At 40.6% G+C, this 25351-nt stretch overlaps 1 protein-coding gene across 1 annotated transcript in view; it reads left to right on the top strand.

The window, feature by feature from the left end:
- The first annotated feature begins 371 nt into the window (after nucleotides 1-371).
- The window catches only part of CD38 (CD38 molecule), a 66493-nt gene continuing 41513 nt past the window's right edge, over nucleotides 372-25351 (top strand). Inside the window, exon 1 of the mRNA XM_001160669.7 lies at nucleotides 372-852. Within this exon, the coding sequence (XP_001160669.1) occupies nucleotides 620-852 (233 nt within the window). The 5' untranslated portion in view covers nucleotides 372-619. The remainder of the gene's footprint in view (nucleotides 853-25351) is intronic.

Here is a 25351-nt window from a genome sequence, read left to right on the forward strand (position 1 = left end):
CTACTATTCCGGCTTTACACTGAGTACAGAGATGTTAAGTAACTTGCCGCATGTCATCCAGCAAGAACTAAATTTGAACCCAGAGCTTAGCCACTGATGCCTCTTGAGAGAAGGAGTCAGACTTAAGTTGAGTCTTTAAAGGTGGTTGACCAGGCATTTGTCAGAGTTAAGAAAGAGAGGTAGGACATCCTTTTCCAGGCAGAGGGCATTGTGTGCACACACGTATAGAAGCGGGCAGCCCACCCTCATGCTTTCCAGGAAGCAAATGTGGCTCAGGTGTAAAGTGCCCGGTTGATGAAGGGAGTTAGCGGAGGGAGTATAAGGATGTACTGTCTGCCCCCTTAGGACACCTGCAGAGGATTAAGGTGGCTGTTTCTCCCTGGAGGTGGAGTGGGTGGGTCACTGCACACAGGAGCCTATAGTTGTTGGTCTTTTAAACTCTTATTGGTGTAACCAGCCACGGAACTCTGAGGCAAGGGGTTGGGGGTGGGAAGGGAAACAGAGAAAAGGCAAGTGAAACAGAAGGGGAGGTGCAGTTTCAGAACCCAGCCAGCCTCTCTCTTGCTGCCTAGCCTCCCGCCGGCCTCATCTTCGCCCAGCCAACCCCGCCTGGAGCCCTATGGCCAACTGCGAGTTCAGCCCGGTGTCCGGGGACAAACCCTGCTGCCGGCTCTCTAGGAGAGCCCAACTCTGTCTCGGCGTCAGTATCCTGGTCCTGATCCTCGTTGTGGTGCTCGCGGTGGTCGTCCCGAGGTGGCGCCAGCAGTGGAGCGGTCCGGGCACCACCAAGCGCTTTCCCGAGACCGTCCTGGCGCGATGCGTCAAGTACACTGAAATTCATCCTGAGATGAGGTGGGTTGGCGACTAAGGCGCACCGGTGGGCACTGCGGGGACAGCACGGCCCCGCGCGCAGGGAAGCCGCCCGGATCGCCCGGAACCGGGCATCTTCCGTGGCGGGTCAGCCGAGAGCCCGCCGGGTGGTGCTGAGTAGGGAGTCCCGGGCTCGGGGCTCCGCGGGCCGCTTGCAGGAGCAGCTGGCCTTGGCACCGAGCGTGCCCGCGGGGGGCGGGGGGGGGGCGCTGCTCGGTGGCTCTGCTGCGTAGCCGGTGAACACTTGGCACCGATGCCCGCCTTCTGGGCAAGGTGCCCTGAGCCCAGCCCCTCGCCGGGCTGCAGCCCACCCTCGGCGCGCTCAGCCCCGCTTCACCGCTTCAAGGACAGAAAAGAACTCGCAGATGCAGGGGGTCGCTGACATTTTCAACTTTTTCTGCGGTTTCCCCCCGCTGTCTCTGACCCGAAAGTGCCCCCGGACGGTTACAGAGGACACTTGATTAAGTGGTTTGCAAAGCCTGTGGTAGGGGAGGAGGGTGTAGAAGGGCCAAACCACGGAACTTAGTTTTATTCATTTATATAAAGCAGCACTCCGATTCTTTTTGCGCGGCCTGAAATGCATGTGACCAGAGAAGTAATTAACAAAACAATGTCAACTTCTAAAAACTGAGACATTACTTAGATGATAAGGCGCAGCAACTCGGTGAATCTGTACAAACCTTGGAAAAAAACACATTAGTCTATGGGACCTTCCAGTTTTCTCATGCTCCTTTCCAGCTACTAACTTCTCCTAAAGGGAACAACTACTTTTTGGATTTGATTCCCAGGCCTCGCTTTCACCGGGAAATTATCGTAGCTTGTAAAACAGAACAAGCCGGGAAGGCAGGCAGGGGGAGCTGCTACTTTACGCTCTGTGCTTTGGGATAGCAAAATCCCGCATTTAAGCAATCCCAGGAAATGAGCAAATAGACCTCCCTCGCCTCTCCGGGCACACTCAACAGTTCCGGTTGCAAAATGTTTGCCTCCTGGGCTTCCCAGCGTCCCGTTAGTTGTTCTATTTACACATAATTAGATACTTAATGGAGAGAGAAACTAGAAGTTGACGCGTTCCTCCAGGCTGTATTGTAAAGTATGAAGTGAAATCCAAAATGAAATGGTAATGTTAGAAAGCAACCTCATAAAAAAAAAAAAAAAGTAACACTGGTCTTGAAGATCTTTCAATGTGAGTACATAAAGATCTATCTCATTTCTTTTGACAGCCCATAGTATTTCATAAACTAGATGTAACCATTTCCTATTGACAGGAAATTAGCTTGTTTCCAATTTTTCAATCCCATTCATTCATCCAACAAGTATCTGTTGAGCACCCACTATGTTCCAGACAGTGACCTAGCTACTGATGACCCAAGAGTGAATGACGAAGTTCTCACTCATGAAATTTTCACCTTAGTTGGGAGAAACATGATGCAGTGAAAATCTTCATACATATATTGTGTGTACATATGGGAGTATTTCTGTAGGATAGATTTCTAGTGATGAAACTGCTGAGTAAAAGGGAGAATTATGCATATTTTAAGTTTTGATTTTTCCAAATTCCAGGTATTCCATATATACTCCAAAATAGTTGTGCCATTTTACTCTCCCATCATCAGTCTATCAGAGGGGATGCTTTCCCACAATCTCTTGAATGCTGAATATTTTCAACTTTTTTACTTAAGAGAAAAAAGAGCATCTAATTGTTCCCTCAGTATCAGTGAGTCTAAGCATCTTGTATATGTTTATTTGCCATTTATATTTTTTTCTGTGATTTTCCTGTCCAGATACTTGATACTTTCTATTGAGCTGCTTATTTATTTCTTATGGGAGATTTTTATATATTTTAGATAATATTCTCTCTCTCACACACACATGCACACACACACACACACACACACACACATACAGTCTTACAGCCACATCCCTGAAATCTTGACCTTGTGAACATGTTTTACTGGCAGCACTCTGGACTCGATCATTGCCTTGAGACTATTTCTTTTTTGATATTCTTTGGAAAGACTAACAATGACAGTTTTATTTTCAAACCCAACAAATCCTCACATGGAAATGTTTACTCTTGATTCTGCTTTTAAAAAATAAAGAATTATTTTCTCTCTTTCTTTCTGCACCTTATCAGACACAGCTAAAAGAAGCGAGTTGGGCCAGGCACTGTGGCTCACACCTGTAATCCCAGCACTCTGGGAGGCCCAGGCAGGTGGATCACTTAAGGTCAGGAGTACAAGACCTGCCTGGCCAACATGCTGAAACTCCGTCTCTACTAAAAATACAAAATTAGCCGGGTGTTGTGACGCGTGCCTGTAATCCCAGCTACTCTGGAGACTGAGGTGGGAGAATCGCTTGAACCCAGGAGGAGGAGGTAGCACTGAACCAAGATCCAGCCTGGCCAAGAGAGTAAGACTCCGTCTCAAAACCAAACCAAACCAAACCAAAAAAAGAAGTGAGTTGGCACTTTCAACATTCTGCCTGGAAATCTCCTTACCAAACCTATAAGATCATTAGGTATATTTTCTGCACTTTGTATTGTGACAGGTGACAGTGTTACCAAACTTTTTACCAGGACATAATAGGGTCTGCCTTTCTTCTAGTTGCTAACAATTTCCCCCAAGTCCATCTTGCCTGCACTAACAGTCTCCTTTAGACCTCTCCTCTCCTGCCTGTCACACATTCCTAGTACTAATGCTACAGTATAGTAGTAAGGGTCTCCAGAGAAACAACATTTATATAACATAATATAAATACATTAATAGAGAGAAAGAGATTTTAAGAAATTGGCTTATATCATTATGAAGTCGGGCAAGCCCCAAATCTGCTGGACAGGGCAGCAGCCTGGAGACCCAGGGAAGAGTTGATGTTGCAGCTGGAGTCCAAAGGCAGTCTCTGGCAGAATTCTCTTTTACTTCTGGGACCTTGGTCTTTCTCTTAAGGCCTTCAACTGATTGGATGAGGCCCACCACATTATGAAGGGTAACATGCTTTACACCGAGTCTCCTGACTTAAAATCTAAAAAATACCTTCACATCACAACTAGATGTGTTTGACCAAATATCTGGATACCATGCCTGGGCGAATTGCCACTGAAAATTAATCATCACGTACATGTTTTAAGGTTTTGTTACACAAGACCTCACTTCCAAGTATCACTTTCTGTTTTGGTCATCAGTTGCTGCATAATAAACAACCACCCTAAAATTTAGTGACTTAAAACAACAATCATTTATTGTCTGTCATGGGTCTGTGGTTTGATTGGGATCAGCTGAGTGGCCTGTTTCACTTGGTGTCAGCTGGGGGTGTAGGCATCTGCAACATCGTCTTGGCAGGAACATCCAAGATGTCCCACTTAACACGATGGCTCCTGGGCTCAGCTGGGCTGGTCAGGCCTCCCTTCCTCTCTGTGTTGCCACACGGCCTCTCTCTATCCATGTGGCCTCTCCATATGGTCTCTCCCTGGTGGAGTTGAATTTCTTCAAGGTTTCTAAACTCTCAAAAGTGGAGCTTGGCAAGCCCACTCAAAGCTTCAGATCCACAACTGGCACAGCTTCCCTTCCACAGATTCTATAGGTTAAAACAATCACCGGACCAGCCCAGATTCAAAAGAAGGAGAAACAAACTCCACCCCTCCATGGAGGAAGTAGCAAAAATAATGTAGACAGTTTTTACACTTTACATCTGGATTTGTTAGCTTTTCTGTTTTCATTTTCTTCTGGTCTTTCTTTTGTCCTTCTCTTACACTGCTCTATTTTATTACCTTTTATCAATTAGCTTTTAAGATGATAAAAATCTAATACATGCCTCCTGGAATGTCTTCTTGAGCCTAGGGACTTTTGTTTAATCATATATCTTGAGGACCTAGAATAGTGCCTGAAATACAATAGGCATTAAATATTTAGCTGAATTAAATGAATGGTATATAAGCCAGGGTATTAAAAATAACATAAACAAAATCGTAATAAATATACTTCCCCAGTGAACGACTTAATACCATTACTCCCCAAACCCTCAATTTCTGTCTTGAGCATAGAAACTGTTAATTTTTCCTTTGTGTAGTAGGTCCTTAGTATTTCTTTAGAGGTTGTAGCACTTTATCTTCCTCACTGTTCCTTTTCCTTGGTTGTCCTTTTCCAAAAATCTCTCAACAATTTCCCCCAAGTCCATCTTGCCTGCACTAACAGTCTCCTTTAGAACTCCCCTCTCCTGCCTGTCACACAGTCTTAGTAATAGTGCCACGGTATAGTAGTAAGGGTCTTCAGAGAAACTCACTTTCTGCAAGTTTTTTAGTGTGGGTAGGTGAGTATTGAAGCTTGTTCTTGTTGTTACCAGGTTGGTTCTTTGAGTTGAACCAGGGGCATTACATGCGGAATATTCCTGAACAGATCACCTCTGGTTCTGCTGTCTCAAGGGCCACACACAAGAGCTGCCTTCTGACCAAGATGTCTCTGGGCACATGAGACCTGAAATACACATGGCCAAGACTCAACAAAGTGTTTGCTGACTGTCAGAGCTGACAGCATTTGGGTACTGTGGGAGGGAGCCCAGTGTCTGGTGATAGTCAGGACGGACCCAAGTGATGTCAGGGGTGGGGTGGGGCCTGCAGGAGGGAATGGAGAGCCAGCACCTAGGGGAAGCTGGGAATTTAGGAAGATATCCAGAGAGTGTAACTTCAGTTCCACTAATCTCACCTGGGTGAAAACCAGCCCTCTCCATGGATGATGGTGATTGCAGGTACTGACGATAGCTGCAGACTGCTGGTGGTCTAGGCAAGCATTCAGGGATGGGAGCAGGCATTTCTGAGAGCTCCCCTTATCCCTGCCCCAAGACAAGGTGGGGGCCCTGTGGGGAAGGACTATTTTATTCACTTCTGCATCTCCAGTTGTCTAACACATTGCTTATCACCTAATAGTCTCTTAATAGAAGCTTGCTATATTGAGCTGCCTTGAGTCCACATCATGCTGCTTGAACATAAGAAGAAATTGTGGGAGACTTAATCAGAGAAAATCTTTCATCTGTCTTACCTTACGTTCTAATGATCACTTCTGTGCCCACAAGGACCATCTTTTCTGATTCATGTTCATGTCGATTTCTTTTTTATTTAACTTCCTCTTCAAAATTTCTGGCAGGATTTCTTGGGAGCCAATTCTCCATTTTTACTTCCCCATGCCTCCCATTTTAATGACTGTAGGATTTTCTCAGGGTCTACTCAGCAAAACCTGTTAGTACAACATGTGCAGAACAGCAAATTTATGCAAACACTTAGCAAAGACTTAGCTGTCTGCCTAATACTAGGGTGAGACATGGGAGATTCACAAATGAAGAAACACAAGCATTGATCTCCAGGATCCTGCAGTGGGAGGTATGCGGAGGACCAACCTGGGAACAGAGCAACGCAACACCATGTGATCTGTAATGAAAAAGAGGCCTGTACACAGCCAAGAGGTCACTGAGGAAGGAGCCATTGCTTCTGTGCAGTTAGTGCTGCGCTAGATTCTGCAGGGATGTAAGAAATGTACCCCTATCAAACAAGAAAGACTATGTGAATTGCTGAATATGTGAGTGGAGTACCAGCACAATGCCATGGAGATGCAGACGTGCCCCATGTGGTGGGGCAGAGTCAGGAAGCACTTTAAGAAAGAAATAGCATTTCAGGTCTTCCTTTAAAGGTAGAATTTCAACAAGAGGGTGCTCTGAAGTGTGTGTGCTACCCTGCTGAGAAAATCCTGGCGGTCAGGTAAGATGCTACTGCCAGGGAAGATTGGCCAATTGATTGACTAAACCCTTAAAGGTTTGGGGATCTTGGGGAGGATTCTGCTGGTGAGAGGGTCTGGACTTCCTCTTGGTCTGTCCACACCTGGACCTTCTCAGCACACAAGAGACTATGAGGGTGACCATTTTGCAGAGAACAGAATTCCAGCATGTTTTTCCCCTGGAGTGATGGAATGACCACCTGCTCAACATCAGTGTCCTCACTGAGACCATGAGATTCAGTAGAGTGCTGGAAAGCTTCATGCTTACCTGTGTCTTCTCAATGCTTAGTGTTATGATTGAAGGCTTCCTTCAGTCCTACCTTTTGTTCTGGGGTTCTAAGAATCTTAGGTGCAGGCGAGGCACAGTGGCTCACCTGTAATCCCAGCATTTTGGGAGGCTGACGCGGTTGGATCACGAGGTCGGGAAATTGAGACCATCCTGGCAAACATGGTGAAACCCCGTCTCTACTAAAAACACAAAAATTAGCCGGGTGTGGTTGCGTGCACCTGTAGTCCCAGCTACTCAGGAGGCTGAGGCAGGAGAATCGCTTGAACCTGGGAAGCGGAGGTTGCAGTCAGCTGAGCTCACGCCACTACACTCCAGCCTGGGTGACAGAGCAAGACTCTGTCTTAAAAAAAAAACAAAACTCAGGTGCACCTGAGACAGATTGAATGTGGAAAGGGAAGTGAAACAAGCCTTCCAGGTGTGGGGCCTGGGTGCTGCTATAGTTACAAATGGGGAAGTGAGATTATAGGTCTCAGTTACCTGGGGAAGGAAAGGTAGAGTGGAGTACTTACGCAAATTAGCTAATTCTGGGAGCTTGGGGTGCTACCAGGGTATCAGGGAGAATACAGCCAGGGAATAGAATCTTCTTGAAGCAAAGGCTGTTTGGAAGCCCCCAAAGTGGATGAAAAGGCTCGGTGGGAAACAACAGATATCAGGAGAGGGAGAAGAAGATACCTATTTCTATGCCTTTTGGCCTTGTGTTTTGCTTCAGACACTGTTCCCAGCAAGGTCAGTGGAACCCACTGCTCAAGACACACACTTGCTCCTTGTTCTGGTGTCATAATAGCTGCAAGCAGTGGTGGTGTTGAGCCTGGAGAACGTTCCTTTTCTTTCTTTTTTTTAATCACAATAAACACTCATGGCTTCTCTGCTTCGTCCTTTCCTCTTTGTCTTAGGACTCTTGAAAAACAGCTGCCAAATGTCAGTTTAGATATTTTGGAGGGGAAAAAGTTGGGAATCAATGTTTACAGGTTGCCTGCAATGTGCTGGAAACTACAGAGTTGGTTCTTTTTAAACTTTCTCTGAATCCTGTCAGGAAAGTCCCAGCAATCACATCTTAGTGTGTCCGGCATTCGTGGGTTCTTGGTCTCACTAACTTCAAGAATGAAGCCGTGGACCCTCGCGGTGAGTGTTACAGTTCTTAAAGGTGGTGTGTCCAGAGTTTGTTCCTTCTGGTGTTGGACATGTTCGGAGTTTCTTCCTTCTGGTGGGCTCGTGGTCTCGCTGGCTTCAGGAGTGAAGCTGCAGACCTTCACGGTGAGTGTTACAGCTCTTTAGGCAGCGCGTCTGGAGTTGTTCGTTCCTCCCATCTGGAGTTGTTCATTCCTCCTGGTGGGTTCATGGTCTCACCGTCCTCAGGAGTTAAGCTGCAGACTTTCGCGGTGAGTGTTACAGCTCATAAAAGCACTGTGGACCCAAAGAGTGAGCAGCAGCAAGATTTATTGCAAAGAGCAAAAGAACAAAGCTTCCCCAGTGTAGAAGTGTAGAACGGGACCCCAGTGGGTTGCCAGTGTTGGCTCCCCCAGCCTGCTTTTATTCCCTTATCTGGCCCCACCCACATCCTGCTGATTGGTTCATTTTACAGACGGCTGATTGGTCTGTTTTACAGAGAGCTGATTGGTCCGTTTTGACAGGGTGCTGATTGGTGCATTTACAAACCTTGAGCTAGACATAGAGTGCTGATTGGTGTATTTACAATCCCTTAGCTAGACATAAAGATTCTCTAAGTCCCTAGTAGATTAGCTAGACACAGAGCACTGATTGGTGCATTTACAAACCTTGAGCTAGACACAGGGTGCTGATTGGTGCATTTACAAACCTTGAGCCAGACACAGAGTGCTGATTGGTGTATTTACAATCCCTTAGCTAGACATAAATGTTCTCCAAGTCCCCACTAGACTCAGAAGCCCAGCTGGCTTCACCTAGCCGATTGTGCACCAAGTCAGCAGGCGGAGCTGCCTGCCAGTCACCTGCTATGCACCCGCACTCCTCAGCCCTTGGACGGTGGATGGGACGCCAGGGAGCAGGGTGCGGTGCTCGTCGGGGAGGCTCCAGCGGCACAGGAGCCCAGGGCAGGGAGGGTGGGGGGAGGCTCAGGCATGGTGGGCTACAGGTCCCAAGCCATGCCCCGCGGGGAGGCAGCTGAGGCCCAGCAAGAATTGGAGTGCAGCGCCAGTGGGCCAGCACTGCTGGGGGACTTGGCACACCCTCCACAGCTGCTGGCCTGGGTGCTAAGCCCTTCACTGTCCGGGGCCTGCTGCGCTCGCCGGCCGCTCAGAGTGCGGCCTGGGGAGCCCACGCCCACCTGGAACTCGTGCTGGCCCGCGAGCGCCTCTCTCTCTACACCTCCGTGCAAGCAGAGGGAGCCGACTCCGGCCTGGGCCAGCCCAGAGAGGGTCTCCCACAGTGCAGCTGTGGGCTGAAGGGCTCCTCAAGCATGGCCAGAGTGGGTGCGTGGAGGCAGGGGAGCACTGAGAGTGAGCGAGGGCCACCAGCACGTTGTCTCCTCTCATTAGGGTTGGGGAAATGGACCCTGAGAGAGATTAAGTAATTTGGTGATATGCTATAGTCACTCTGGCTATGTAATTTATGGAGCCTAGTACAGAATGAAAATGTGGGGCTCATTTTTCAAAAAGCAGGAAACAGCTTTTCCTTTCTTCCAGGGTCTCTTCCTCCACCTGCCATGGTGGTGTTTGGTTGCTATTTAATGTTGAGCCCTCTTGGGCACAGGGATACTTGCAGGGACAGGGTGTCTGCTCATTTTTCTGTAGACCTCAAAGGTGAGTCCTGAGGCTTCAGGGTCACTGGCCTCCTTTTAGGGAGTCATGATGCCTTGTCTTTGTACTTCAGGAATGATTTGTAGGTAAAGCGGCAGAATGCCACGTCCTCTCCTGGTTGCCAGGACGTGTTCCTTGTGGTTTAATTGCCGGGTCTGTCCTGCAGACCCTGGCTGAGCGACAGAAGAAAGGAGTACTCAGACACAGGTACGCAGTGAAAGAGCGGCTAGGGGACTGCCGAAGAGTCAGCAGTCTCGATAAACTGGAGCTGCTCACTTTTATTCAGTACAGACATAATGCCGAAAGCCTGGAGCCAACGCAATCTGTGGGTAATTAACATTGTTGTTCCGCCGTGCAGGGAGCAGTCTCGCCGGAGGATGATGAAACGTTGGTTTCCGGAAGTAAACAAGCTTATTTAGACAAACTCCCCTACATTCCCTTGTACCCACTCCTCGCCCTCTGCGTCAGGGTAAGAGAACAGCTGCCTTCAGCTTATTCTCCCCCGAAGCTTTGCAGAGCCTTCTGACCTTTCAAAAGGTCTGCTTCTTTTCCCTATCGGTTCTCCCACTACTCTGACTGATCTCCTATATTTGATCTCACCTTAACAATCACTTCTTAGAGCTGGGTCAGGAAGTATGCAGCATGCACCTGGCACTCCTAGTACTGTGCCCATGATGGGCATTGCTGATTGTTCAGAGCATATTGGATGAGCCTGGTTCAGCCTCAGAATCTTCCACCCAGTGCACCATGGAGATGCTACCAATTGGTTGGAGTTGCTCTGAGAGGTGACATTTCCTTGTGATTCTGCATTAGAAACATGTTGTTTGTCAGCCGAAACAGGGAAACCTGACACGTTATCCGCCCCCAGGAAGATCCCATCATCATTCCATGCACCTTCAGTCCTGGGAGCTTACTTTAAAAAAAAGTGACTGACATATGAGCGCAGGTCCCCAAACAGAGGGGAGGCAGGATGAGAAGCCAGATGAAGAGAGTCAAGGTCCTGGGGCTGCTTGGCTTGGATGAATCTGATGGGAGGTGGGGTGCATCTAAGTGTTCTCTGCTGATGAAGAACAGACTTGTTGCACGGGGGTAGGTGTGTGCTGTGTAAACACACATCAGAATCAGGACCCCGAATACTGAATAGGCAAGAGTAACAGCTGAATTTGCCCAGCTCATCACAATTTAACATCAGTTTTCAAAAAGGTAAGAGCGTGGCTTTCATAGCATGCAGAATCAACACACATCAAAGATTGATTTACTCATTTATGAAGGAATCAGCAAAATGACAAACTTAGTTCAGAGAATATTTTGAGGCTCTGAGTAGATATAAAACTGGTTAATGTTTCTCAGGGCAATAAAAAGCTATAAACGTTGGGGATTTCTTTTTTATCAGACAGAAATTATTTGCATACTTAACAGAAAAGATCTCCAAGTTACCATCTAACTTCATAAGGTTAGAATAAAACTTCATAGAATTATTAATGAATGGTAAATAGAAAAGACAAATATATGTTTTACCAGATAATTAAATAATTCTTGGTAAACCTGGCAAACAGTACCCCAGTGTGACTCTGAAAAGACATGCTGCCCATCTTTTTGCCTTATTTCCACGTTTTAGGTATTTTTGTAACATATCTATTCAATAAATATGTATTGAGCTCCTATGATGTCCCAGAAACTCTTTTAGATCCTGGAGATATAGCAGTAAACAAAACAGATGAAATTCTTGGTCACATGGAACTTATATTCTAGTAGGGGAGACAGACATTGAAACAGAAAAATACATAGTATGGCAGATGGTGGAAAGTATTAAAAAGAATGCTGTGTGGTGTTTACAACTTACTCATTTATGAAGGAATCAGCAAGATGATAAACTCAGTTCAAAGAACATCTTGAGGCACCGAGTACATTTAAAAGTGGTTAGTTTCTCAGGGCGATAAAAAGCCATAAACTTTGGGGATTTCTTTTTTAGGTATGGAAACCTAAAGTAAAGAAGATGCTATGGTTTGCACATTTGTCCCCTCCAAAACTCATGTTTGAAATGTAATCCCAGAAGTGGCAGGATGAGAGATTGGCCCTTTAGGAGGTGACTGGGTCATGAGAGATCTGCCCTCATGAATGGATTAATCCATTCATGGATTACTGATTAATATGCTAATGGGTTAATGGATCAATGGGTTATCCTTGGAATGACATGGCAGGCTTTACAAGGAGAGGAAAAGGGACTTGAGCTAGCATGCTCACCCTCCTCACCGTGTGATGCCCTGTCCTGCCTCAGGACTCTGTGGAGTTCTGGTAAGCAAGAAGGCTGTCACCAGATGTGTCCCCTAAACCTTGGACTTTTTGGCCTCCATAACTTTAAGGAATAAATTCAATTACCCAGCTTCAGGTATTCTGCTATAAGCAACAGAAAATGACTAAAACAGGAGGCTTTACTGGAAGGTGTCCTCTTAGCAAAGACCTAAAGAAAGAGGGAGAGTGAAACATAGAAATATCTGGGGAGAACATCCTAGGTAAAAGGAGCAGCATGTGCAAAGGCCTTGAAAAGCAGCAAGCCAGCCAGTGTGTTTGGAATGTTCTGTTATGGAAAATTTCAAAGGTATGTAAAACTAGAGCTAATAATACAATTAACCCCTACTTACCCATTACCCAACTTCAACAACTATCAACATTCTGCTGTTCTTATTTCATCTATTTACCCATTAAAAAAAAAGTGTACTTTAAAGCAAATTCCAGGGTTTGTATAATTTTGTCTGTAAATCTTTCAGTCTGTATCTCTAAATCTTTCAGTCTGTAACTCTAAAAAGAACATTAAAAAACACAACTATCATACCATCATCTTACCTGACACAACTGAGTAATTTTTCATATCATCCAATATCGATCAGAAGTTTAATTTTCCATGATTTTCTTTAAAATGTAGTTTTATAATTGATTTGTTCTAATCAAGATTTGCACATTGCATTAAAAATATGTGTATCTTAAATTTCCTTTAATTTACAACCATTTCCCTCCCCCATTTAAGAATGCATATTAATTTATTAAACAGACTGGGCAATTCATCTTGTAGAATTTCCCACCTTCTGGGTTTGGCCAATTACATCCTTGTGGTGTTATTTAAAATCCTCCTCTATTCCCTTTATTATCTGTTGACTGACAGCTTGGCCAATCAGAATCACTTGAACGAGCTGATTACACCCCCTCTTTCTGAAACGTTTTCTTCCCTTGAGTCTGTACACACTGTTGGCTTCCAAATTTATATCTCCAACCCAGACCTCTCTCCAGTACTTCTGCTTGCTACTGTGTTTTTCATAACTTTCTGATTTTTATCCAATGCTAGAAAATATATCCATTTTGAGAAAGAGACAAATAAAGTATGAGCTCATATTGATAATTTCATTTCAAAGTAAAGGGAACAAAGTTTTTATTTAACATTTTAATTTTATGCTTGTTTCTCTTTTACACTGAAAATCTTAGTTCTCAATGACATTAATATAATTATGTATTTACTTCCCATATATATGTTGTATATAATTGTTTTATATATACATATGTGCATATATATTATTGCTAATGAAATGTCTACTGAATGATGTAAGTTTTCTCTGTGATTCTTTTGGTCCTTGGGACACAGGACTTATCCCACTAGTGATGTGTAGTCAAAATACTATGTACCAGTGTTTGATACCTTCATTAAAGGATCTCTCTGGCTGCTGCATTGAGAACAGATGGTAGCAGGACAAGGACGTCAGCCTGGACGCCATTTGGAAGCTCTTTAGTAATTCAGATAAGAGATGATTTTGGCTTGGATGGTGATGGATGATGTTGAGAAGTGGGTGGATTCTGGATACGTTTTGAAAGTAGGTCCCATGTGATTTGCCATGGACTAATATATGGAATGTGAGAGAAAAAGAAGAAACAACAATGCTTCCAAGATTTTGGGGCAGAGGTACTGAAAAAATGAATTTCCATTTATCAGAAAGAGAAAGACTGTGGTAAAGCAAGTTGGGAAGGAAACAGCAGCTCAGTTTTCCACATTCAGTAACCCTCCCTTATCTAGGGTTTCACTTTCTGCAGTTTCACTTATCCATGGCCAGCCACAGTCTGAAAATATTAAATGGAATATTCCAGAAATAAACAACTCGTAAGTTTTAAATTGAGCACTCTTCTGAGTAGCGTGATGAAATCTCATGATGTCCTGCTTTCTTCTGCCCTGGATGTGAATCATCCCTTTGTCCAGCATATCCATGCTGCATATTGTACCTGCCTGTTACTTGCCTAAGTAAGTAGATGGCTACTTGCTTAGTATCCATCTCAGCTATCAGATTGAAAAAGCAGTACATATACACAGGGTTTAGTACTATCTGCAGTTTCAGGCATCACTGAGGGGGTTGGAACATAACCCTGGCAGATAAGGGAGACTACTGTTTTAGTGGAGATGTTGACCAGAAGACTGGTTCATATGAGTATGGGGGTCCTGGAGAGAGGTCTGGGCTGGAGATATAAATTTGGAAATTAACAGCGTATACAGACACAAGGAAAGAAAACATTTCAGAAAGAGGGGGTATAATCAGCTTGTTCAAGTGATTCTGATTGGCCAAGTAAGATGAAGATTGGAAATTGACCAATGGATCGGTGACTTGGCAAGGTCATTTTGGGAGGAGTGGTAGTGATGAAAGCTTATGTGGAACAAATTCAAGAAAAAAACAAATGAGAAGAGAGAGGAATTAGAGATTGTTGTGCACAGACAACTCTTGCAAGAGGTTTTGCTGGCCAGGGGAACAGAAATACAAGTGAAGTAGTGGCTGGATGCTTTCCAAAACATGAAACTTAGTTTTCATAGGAAAAAAATGGTTTTTCTTTTTCTACTTATTCAATTTTGTGCACAATTTCATTACATTATATAAGTAAAAACCACAAGCACGAACATGTTTATAAATAGGTAAATAAATAACAAAGTAGATAGAAACAAAAATTCTCAGGTGTGCAAAAGAGTAGTTTATTAGCTGTGTAGAAGACAGAAAACCTGCTTTTATAGAGGGAATGAATAGTGTTGATTAGTATAGTGAGTCAGTTAAATAGGTATCAGTTGAATTTTTTGAGGCAATAAGTACATTTAGAATTGGCTAGGCATTATTCTTCCATTAAAGGAAACTCTTAGAAATAGATTAGGTCAGAAAACCACAAAGACAGTTTTCTTGAATAAGGGGGTGGTGGGAAAAAATGGATGTAAGATGCAGAGAAAAAACAGGAAACTCAACAATAGGTGAAATCAAGAATTAGTTTCGTGTGTGTGTGTGTGTGTGTGTATTTCACAGAAAAGGGCTGAAAGGGGAGGAATGGTTATATTCACAGATTTTTGTAGTTGATCTTAATAGGGAATAGGAGATTATCTTTTTTCAGCAAAATATTACCAGCAAATGTCTACTCTGGAAAAAGAGGATAAGAATCTTGTATTTAAAGACCAAAAAGGTGAAAACTGAGGTCAGAAATTTAAAGAGTAAATGTAGCAAGACGCTAACATTCTTGTTCCCTCTAATAACTCTTCTTTTTTAAAAATTATAAAAGTAAAACATGCCCATTTGAAGAATATTTGGATGAATACAAAAATATAGAAAAGAATGTAAAATCGCTTAAGCCCCCAAGTAGAATTCTAAATAGTGGAGAAACCCACAATTTAAAAAAATAAATAAGGAGATCCACAAAAGGAAGATATATACCTGCTTAAGTGGACGGCCTCAGCATAAGTAGTCTTACAGTTACAATTAATTTTTTTTCCATTATGCGATGTTTTAAAAAATTGCTAAGCTCAGTTGTCTACTCCCTGCTAGAATGTATCAAACATGCTGCATCCACATAGTAGACAGTTATTCTACATTTTTGGTCTTTGGATGTTTTGAAGCAATTAGCAAAGTTTGATTTGAAGAGACATTATAAATTTCCGACGGCATATTTTTCTCTGGCCATGATCCATATTTGCCTTGATATTGTCCAAATGTTCATTTTATCTTATGACTATCAAGCAAATATTATAAAGTTATTTGTGAATTTGGCACTTCATAGATGAAATATTGTGAAATTCTGAATAAAACTGCTTCATTGATTATCTTGGTTCCTAAAAGAGATAGTTTATGAGTTAAATTATCTCTAACAGTGTCTAAGTTGGCAGTAATTAAATCTCCATGGGAATTCTTAATAAAGGCAAAGAAGGACTGAAAACACCTTGCTGAAACTGAGAGAGATTTAAAACCACAAAAAAAATGTAAGCTTTAGTTAGTTGTTCACGTTTTGGGGTCCTGCTTTTATGTGTTAATACTTCCAGATAAAATTTTTTCAAAGGTAGTTTTGAACACCAGGATCTGAATATATTAATTTGTTTATCTCTGAAAACTGTATACTTTGTGTTTCCCAGGTCTGACTTTCTTCATTTTTCCTACTTGAGGGAACTCCTTTTTCTCCTTCAATATCCTCATATCCTCCTTCAATGTTTCTCAGTCAATATCTCCTCTCAATTTTTCCATTTTAAAATTAAAAATTAAATTATTAACATTTTAAATACACTGAAATGTTCATGGAATAGTAGTACAAATACCCATTTACCCACCACATGGAGTTAATAGACAATAAAAATTTGCCATATTTGTTTTACATCTTTTTTCTAGTTTTTAAAAAAATAACATGTTACAAATAAAATCAAAATACTCCTTCCGCCAATTTCCTTTTCTCCTGTCTCAGAGGCAAATACTGCTACTTGCTTCTCTTGTATCTTTTTAGAAATATTCTCTGCATATATAAGCATATATCCATATATTTTTCCACACATAGTATCTCTTCCGTGTCTTACTTTTTTTCATTCTACAATGTATCTTGATGATCAGTGTAGCTTTGTTTCATTCTAATAATTATATAGATTCCACTTTACAAATTTACTATACTTTGGACTTGTATCTATGAACGTTTAGATTGTTTTAAACCTTTGGCAACATTACAGACAATGCTGCAATGAAATCCTTCTGTATGTATACATACGTGGATCTGTGTATAAGATAGAATTCTGGAAGTAGAATTGCTAAGTTAAAGCATATGCTACTTAATTTTGAAAAAATTGTCGAACTTCTCTTCACAAGGCAATTATCTTCTTGAGGTAATGAGAACTCCTATTTCCCCATACCCATACTACACAGAGTATCTTCAAATTTTCTGATTTTTGCTGGTCTGATAAGGGAACGTTACCTCAGTTTAATCTTTATTTGCATTTACTATGTGTTTTTGCCCTGTAGAGTGAATTTTACTTTTCTACCTAACAATGTATTTTTGTGATTTTAATGACATTACTTTTGAGATTTACCCATGCTAATATATAAACTCTGGTTCCGCAATTTTAAGTGCTATATAGTATCCTATTGAATGACCATACTACTCATTTATTTATTATTATCTACTTGTTAATTAGTCTGTTACCTTTTTTGTCAGTTTTTGCGGGCATAAACAATGCTAAAGCATACATGTCTACTTGTGCATATGATTTTTTCCCAGTGTGTTTAATAGAATGACTAAGGTAGAATGACTAAAGTTCTGAGGTGTGGCAGGTGTGCCATCTTCACCTTTACTGGGTATGCTAGTGTGCTGCAGCTGCCGTGATAAAGTACTACAGGCCGGGTGGCTTCTACAATAGCATTGTACTGTCTCACAGTTCTGGAGGCTGGAAGTCTAAAATCAAGGTGTCAGAAGGGTCGGTGCCTTCTGAAGGTGTGAGAGAGAATCTGCTTCGTGCCCTCTTCCAAGCTTCTAGTAACTTCAGGTGTTCCTTGTCTTGTTGATGGTGTTGTCCCAGTGTCTTCATATTGTCTTCTCTCTGTTTGTGTTTGTCTCTATGCCCAAATTTCCCCTTTTCATAAGGACCCAGTCGTATGGGATTAGGGCTTACCCTAATGATCTCATCTTAACTTGATCATCTGTAAAACCTTATTTCCAAATAAGGTCACTTTCTGAGGTACTGGGTGTTACGATTTCAACATCGTTTGGGGGGATAAAATTCAATGAATAACAACAGGTATACCAGTTAAGATGTTTTTGGCTGCAACTAACAGAACATTCAACTGAAAAGGTTTAAAATATATTTTAAATTTTAAACAAATATTTTATAGAGATGAGTTCTGACTGTTGCCCAGGCTGGTCTCAAAATCCTGGCCTCAAGCAGTCCTTCCACCTTGGCCTCCCAAAGTGCTGGGATTACAGGCATGAGCCACAGAGCCTGGCCACTTTAAAATGTTGTTGACACACATAACAAGACATCCAGAAGTGGGGTGGTCATAGGATCGGTTCAGCAGCACAGTGATGGCCGAGGCTCTTTCCGTCCACTCTTCCATCTCCCTTGAGTGGCTTTCAGCTTCTTGTCACAAGATTGCTGCATTATGTCCTCATATACCTGGAACAGAGGGCAGAGAGAGGGGCAAGAGCACACCCCCATTTCAAGTCTCTTTTCATCCCAAAGTAACATATTTCCCAGCAGCCCTCTTTCAACCCTCTCTAGGCTTCTCCTTAAATTTCACTGGCCAGAATTGGGCCACATGGTTACCCAAAGCTATAAAAGAGGCTTGAGAAGTGAGAATTTGATATTTTGAATCATAATAGGAGACATGCTTTGCCAATAGGAAAGAAGGGTAAAAGAAATCTTCTGGAGAGTACCGAACCAACTGCGTCTGCCACATTGCATATGGCCAAATGGTCACCAAATTTGTTGCATCACTTTATTTTCACAAAATTGGTGTAAAGTCCTCATTGCTATTCATCCTCGTCATCATTCGGAATTCTCAAATTTAAAAAATGCCCATTTCCTTGTTGTTTTATTTTTTTAATTCCCTGATCATTAACATAAGTAATTATCTTTTTATGTGTTTATTTGTCATTCAGGTTTCTTCTGTGAAAAGCCTATTTCTGTCTTTTGCTTGTTCTTATGTTGAATTGTTTCTACACATTCAGGATTCTAATCTTCTGTCAGTTATGTGGATTGCAAATAAAGTCTCCCAGTCTATGGCTTAACTCTTGACTCTATATTTATCACGTCCCTTATTTACTAAAGATTTAAATGATTTAAATGATCAAATTTATGTTTTCTTTTAGGGTTGTGCCTTTTGTATCTTATTTAAGAACTGATTTCTTTAATGTGAGATCACAAAAGGGTTATAAATATTCTAAAAATGTTAAACTTTTGCTTTTCATAGTTAGATCTTTGATCCACTTGGAATTTATCTTTGTGTGTGGTGAAATTAGGAAGCCCATTTCATTTTTCCCCAGATGGATAGTCAGTTGTGTAAGTGCTGTTTATCAAATAATCCATCCTTTATCGAGGGTTTTCTGATGCCACTTCTGTTGCATCTTGTGTTTCTTTATGTATGTCAGTTTATTTCTGGACTCTCCAATCTGTTTTATGGTCTGTTTGTCGCTATACCACTGCCACGTTGTTTAAATTACTAATGCTTTGATATCCAATAGAACATGTCTGCTTTCTGTTACGGGAGATAAATTTACATTTTTAAGAAGTTTATATAAATGGAATACATATCATTTACTCTTTTGTGTCTGAGTTGTATGTCTTTGTCATGATGTTTTTGTGATTCATCCATGTTGTATGTACTAATAGCTTGTTCCTTTTTATTATTGGGTCTACTGTGTGTATATATCACAATTTGTTTATTTATCTATTGATAGACATTTGGCTTGTAGTCACTTTTTGGATACAATGAATATAGGTTCTATCAACATTCGTGTACAAGTTATTGTATGGACATACTGACAGAGCAGGAGCACAGTCCTCTTGGACAAACACTGCCACTTTAAGTTCCAGCTCCATTTTTAGCCTCATGCATCTCAGGGAAATCACTTCTCTTCTAACTACAAGTAGCCAGAAAGAGCAAACAGTAAACCACAGATAAAACAGCTCAGGCACAGAGGGAGGAGGGAGAAAAGTCTCTTGGGTAACTGCCACACTTCACCCTCATACAGTGGGCCCCAGTAAAACAGTGGGCGTTAATAAACACATTATTTTCCCTTCAGGTGCACTAAAATAGGGAAGCTAAAAGCAGACTCGGGGGGTATGCCTGCAGCTGCAGAAAAATGTATAAAAACAGACACACAACTCTCCCTCCAAAATAAGCACAACAAAAAACACAAAAGCAATCCAAGCCTCTAATAAACTCTCCTATCCTAAATCCTTAAAAACTCTTAGTCTGTAAGAGAGTGTGCTGTTGACCTAGCTCAGCCAAAAGCTCCTCACAGGTTCGTTTTCTCTAAAATAAACCTGTCTTAACTGGCAAGCCACCTTTCGTGTTTTTTTTCCTCTTTCTTTAATTCTTACACATACTGTTTTATTTCTCTTGAGTGAACACCCAGAAATAGAATAGCTGAGCCATATGGTACATAAGTTGATTAGCTTTTTGAGAAACCACCAAACTGTTTTATAAGGCAATTGTATAGTTTTACATGTGTAGCATCAGTGTGTGAATATTCTAGTTGTTCTACGTCCTTGTTAACATTTGGTATTGTCAGACTTTTAAATTTTAGCCATCTAAAAATTTATAATGTTATTTTATGGTGGTTATAGTTTGCATTTCCCCCATGACTAATGATGCTGAGGATCATCTCATAGGCTTTTTGAAGTATGTGTTCAAATCTTTTGCCCATCTTTAAAAATTAGGGTTTTTGTTTTGTACAAATACTTGGAAATTAAGCAACATACTCCAGAATGACCAATGGGTCAATGAAGAAATTAAGAAAAATAAAAAAACTTACTGAAAATGATGAAAACATGTCTAACAAATAAAAATTGATACACAACATACCAAAATCTATGGAATACAGTAAAAGCAGTACTAGGAGGAAAGTTCATAGTAATGGTTGCCTACATCAAAAAAGTAGAAAGATTTAAAACAACTTAACAGTGAACCTCAGGAAACTATAAAAGCAAAACAACAACAACAAAACCCCCAAACTCCAAATTAGTGGAAGGAAGTAAATAATAAAGATCAGAACAGAAATAAATGAAATAGGTTGGAAAAGTAATACAAAAGATCAACAAAATGAAAAGTTGTTTTTTAAAAAAAATTGACTAAGCATTACCTAGACTAACTAAGAAAAAAGAGGGAAGAACCAAATAAATGAAAAAGGAGATGTTACAATTGATACCACAAAAATATAAAGGATCGTAAGAGACTATTATGAACACCAATAAATTGGAAAGCCCAGAGGAGATGGATAAATTTCTGGGCACCTACAACCTACCAAGATTGAACCAGGATGAGATACAAAATCCAAATAGACCAATAACAATTATTGAGGAACCTCAATAATAATTTTTATTAAACAACAATAAAAAGTTTCCCAATTAAAAAAAAAAGCTCAGGACTGGATGGCTTTACTGCTGGATTCTACCAAACTTTAAAAAATAACTACCAATTCTTCTCAAACTATTCCAAAAAATTGAAGGGAAGAGAATTCTTCCAAACTCATTCTATAAGGCCAGAATTAACCTGATACAAAACCAGACAAGGATACAACAACAAAAAAAGAATATTGCAGGCCAGTATCCCTGATGAACATAAATGGAAAGTTCCTCAACAAAATACTAGCAAACTGAATCCAACAGCACATTAATAAGATTATTTACTAAAACCAGGTGGGATTCATTCCAGGGATGCAAGAGTGGTTCAACATACGCAAATCAATAAACATAATACATCCCATCAACAGAATGAAGGACAAAAATCATATGATCACCACAATAGATGCAGAAAAACAGTTGATAAAATTCAACATCCCTCCATGATAAAAACTCTCAAGCAATTAGGTTTAGAAGAAGGAACACACTTCATCTTAATAAAGGCCATATATGACAAATCCACAGCTAATATTTTACCAAACAGGGAAATGTTGGAAGTTTTTCTCTAAAAACTGGAACAAGATAAGGATGCTTACCCTCACTACTCTTATTCCACGTAGTACTGGAAGTTCTAGCCAGAGCAATTAGGCAACAGAAAGAAATAAAAGACATCCAAATTTGGAAGGAATAAGTCAAATTGACCATGTTTGCAGATGACATCCTCTTACCTATAGAAAAATCTAAAGACTCCACCAAAAAACTCTTAGAATTGATATACAAATTCAGTAAAGTTGTGAGATACAAAATCAACATACAAAAATCAGTAGCATTTCTATACACCAATAATAAACTATCTGTAAAAGGAACCCCACTTACAATAGCGACCCCCAAAAAAAACCTCCACCTAGGAGTAAATTTAACCAAAGAGATGAAAGATCTCTAGAATAAAGACTACAGAACACTAATAAAAGAAATTGAAGAGGACATAAAAAATTGGATAGATATCCCATGTTCATGGATTGGAAAAATTAATATTCTTAAGATTCCATACTACCCAAAGGAATCTACAGATTCAGTGCAATCTCTATCGAATTTTCAATGGCATTTTTCACAGAAATGGAAAAAAAGATTCTTAAATTTGTTAGGAGCCATAAAAGACCCCAAATAGCCAAAGCAATTGTTTGTTTTATTTTATTTTATTTTATTTCACTTCATTTCATTTTATTTTTGAGACAGTCTCCCTCTGTCACCCAGGTTGGAGTGCAGTTGCATGATCTCAGCTCACTGCAATCTCTCCCTCCTGGGTTCAAGCAATTCTCCTGCTTCAGCCACCTCAGTAGCTAGAATTACAGACATGCACTACCATGCCCTATTTTTAGTAGAGATAGGGTTTCACCATGTTGGCCAGGCTGGTCTCAAACTCCTGACCTCAAGTGATCCACCTGCCTCAGCCTCCCAAAGTGCTGGTATTACAGGCATGAGCCTCTGCTCCTAGCCAAGCCAAAGCAATTCTGAGCAAAAAGAACTGGAGGGATCACACTACTTTACTTTAAAATATACTATAATACTATAGTAAAACAGCATTGTATTGGCATTAAAGCAACACATAAATCAATGGAACAGAATAGAGAACCCAGAAATAAATTCACATATTTATGGCCTATTGATTTTCTGCAACAGCACTAAGAACATAAACTGAAGAAAGGACACCTTTTTCAATAAATATTGCTGGGGAAACTGGATATTCATATGCAGAAGAATGAAACTAGAGCCCCATCTATCATAATATAAAAAAGTAACTCAAAACGAATCAAAGACTTAAGTGTAAGACCTCAAATTATGAAACTACTAAGAGAAAACATAAGGAAAATGTTCTGAGCAAAGATTTTATGGATAAGACCTCCAAAACACAGTCAACAAAGGCAAAAATAGACTAATGGGATTACATCAAACTAAACATTTCTGTGCAGCAAAGTAAACAATCAACAGAGTCATGTGACAAACTACAGAATGGGATAAAATATTTGCAAACGGTTTCTCTGACAAGGAATTAATATCTAGAATATACAAGGAACTTAACAGCAAAAAGCCAAATAATCTGATTTTTAAAATCGGCAATTGATCTGAACAGACGTTTCTCAAAAGAAGACATAAAATGGCCACTAAGTATTTGAAACAGTGCTCTATGTGACTAATGATTAGGGAAATGCAAATCAAAATCACAGTGAGATATTATCTCACGCCAGCTAGAATGGCTATTATCAAAAAGAAGAAAAAATAACAAAGCTAGCAAGAATGCAGATAAAAGGAAACTTAAAACATTTCAGCTTTTACTTTAGATTCAGGGGTTACGTGTGCAGGTGTATTGCATGATGTTGAGGTTTCAGAATATGATTGAACCCATCTCCCAGGTGGTGAGCATAGTACCCAATACGTGGTTTTGCAACCCTTCCTTCCTCCTTCCCTCCCTCCTCTTATACTCCCCAGTGCCTAGCATTCCTATTTTTATGTCCATGCGTACCCAATGTTTAGCTCCCACTTATAAGTGAGAAACGTAGTATTTGGTTTTCTGTTTCTGCGTTAACTTGTTTAGGATAATGGCCTCCAGCTGCATTCATGTTGCTGCAAAAGACATGATTTCATTCTTCTTTTTGTGGCTGCATGGTATTCCATGGTGTATACGTACCACCACATTTTCTTTATCCAATCTGCCATTATTGGGCATCTAGGTTGATTCCATGTCTTTGCTACTGTGAATAGTGCTGTAATGAACATATAAGTGCATGTCTTTTTTTTGGTAGAACAATTTATTTTCCTTTGGGCATATACCCAGTAGTGGGATTGCTGGGTTGAATGGTAATTCAGTTTTTATTAATAGTTCTTTAAGAAATCTCCAAAGTGATATTCACAGTGGTTGAACTAATTTACATTCCCACCAACAGTGTATAAGCGACAAAGAAAATTCTCACACATTGTTGGTAGGAATGTAAATTAGTATAGCTATTATGGAAAGCAGTGTGGAAGTTCCTTAACAGGCTAAAAATAGAACTACCATATGATCCAGTAATCTCACTACTGGACCTATAGCCAAAGAAAATAAAATCATATGTCGAAGAGATACCTGCACTCCTATCTTTACTGTAGTTTCATTTATAATAATGAAGATATGGAATCCACCGAAGTGTCTATCAACAGATGAAGAGATAAAGAAAATGTGGGATATATAGACAATGGAATGCAGCCATAAAAGAGAATGAAATCCTATCATTGGTGGCAACATGGATGAGCCTGGAGGACATTATGTTAAGTGATATAAGCCAGGCACAGAAAGACAAGTTTCATATATTCTCACTTACATGTGGGAGCTAAAAAAGTTGATCTCAGAGAAGTAGAGAGTAGAATAGTGGTTACTAGAAGCTGAGAAGGGTAGGGAGACAGAGATTGATCAATGAATACAAAATTATATATATGGATAGAGGAAATAAGTTTTAGTTTTAGTGTTCTGTAGCATTGTAGGGTGACTATAGTGAACAATAACTTATTGTATATTTTCAAGTACTGAGAGGAGAAAATTTTGTACATTACCAGCACAAAGAAATGATAAACCTTTGAGATAATGGATATGCCAATTACCCAGATTCGATCGTTATGCATTGTATGCACGTATTGAAATGTCACCCTTCACCCCATAAATATGTGCAATTACATGCCATTTAAAAGTGATAAGAAAAATTAGTTTTTTGGATCTTATTATTGACTCGTAGGAAGCTTATATATTCTGAAAAGAAGTCCATTTTCAGATGTGTACTAAAAATATTTTCTTTCATTTTATGACTTACCTTTCCATTTTCTTTAATGGAAACTTTTAAAAACTTTTAAAAAACAAAGTTTTAAAAAAATCTAGTTAAGGTCCAGTTTGTTAACTTTTTTCTTATATGGCTTGTGATGCTTATTCCTTCTGCCTAGAATGTTCCTGGGATGTTTGTGGAGCTAAGTCCCTCGCTTCCTTCAATTCTTTACTCAAATATGTCCACCCTATTTAATGTCAACTGTCCACCGTATTTAATGCCACCCTATTTAATATCACTAACACCTCCTCCACCCTCACTCTTGACATTCATTCTAGTCTATTTTACGTGTTTTTCTCATAGAACTTATAAATTTCCAGCATGCTTTATAACTTACATATTCATTATGTTTATTGTTTATTGTCCGTCTTTGTTCCAGTAAAATGTAAACTCCTAGAAGAACAGAGACCTGTGTTTTGTTCACTGATATACCCTAA

This window comes from Pan troglodytes, chromosome 3, assembly GCF_028858775.2.
Source record: "Pan troglodytes isolate AG18354 chromosome 3, NHGRI_mPanTro3-v2.0_pri, whole genome shotgun sequence".
NCBI lineage: Eukaryota > Metazoa > Chordata > Mammalia > Primates > Hominidae > Pan > Pan troglodytes.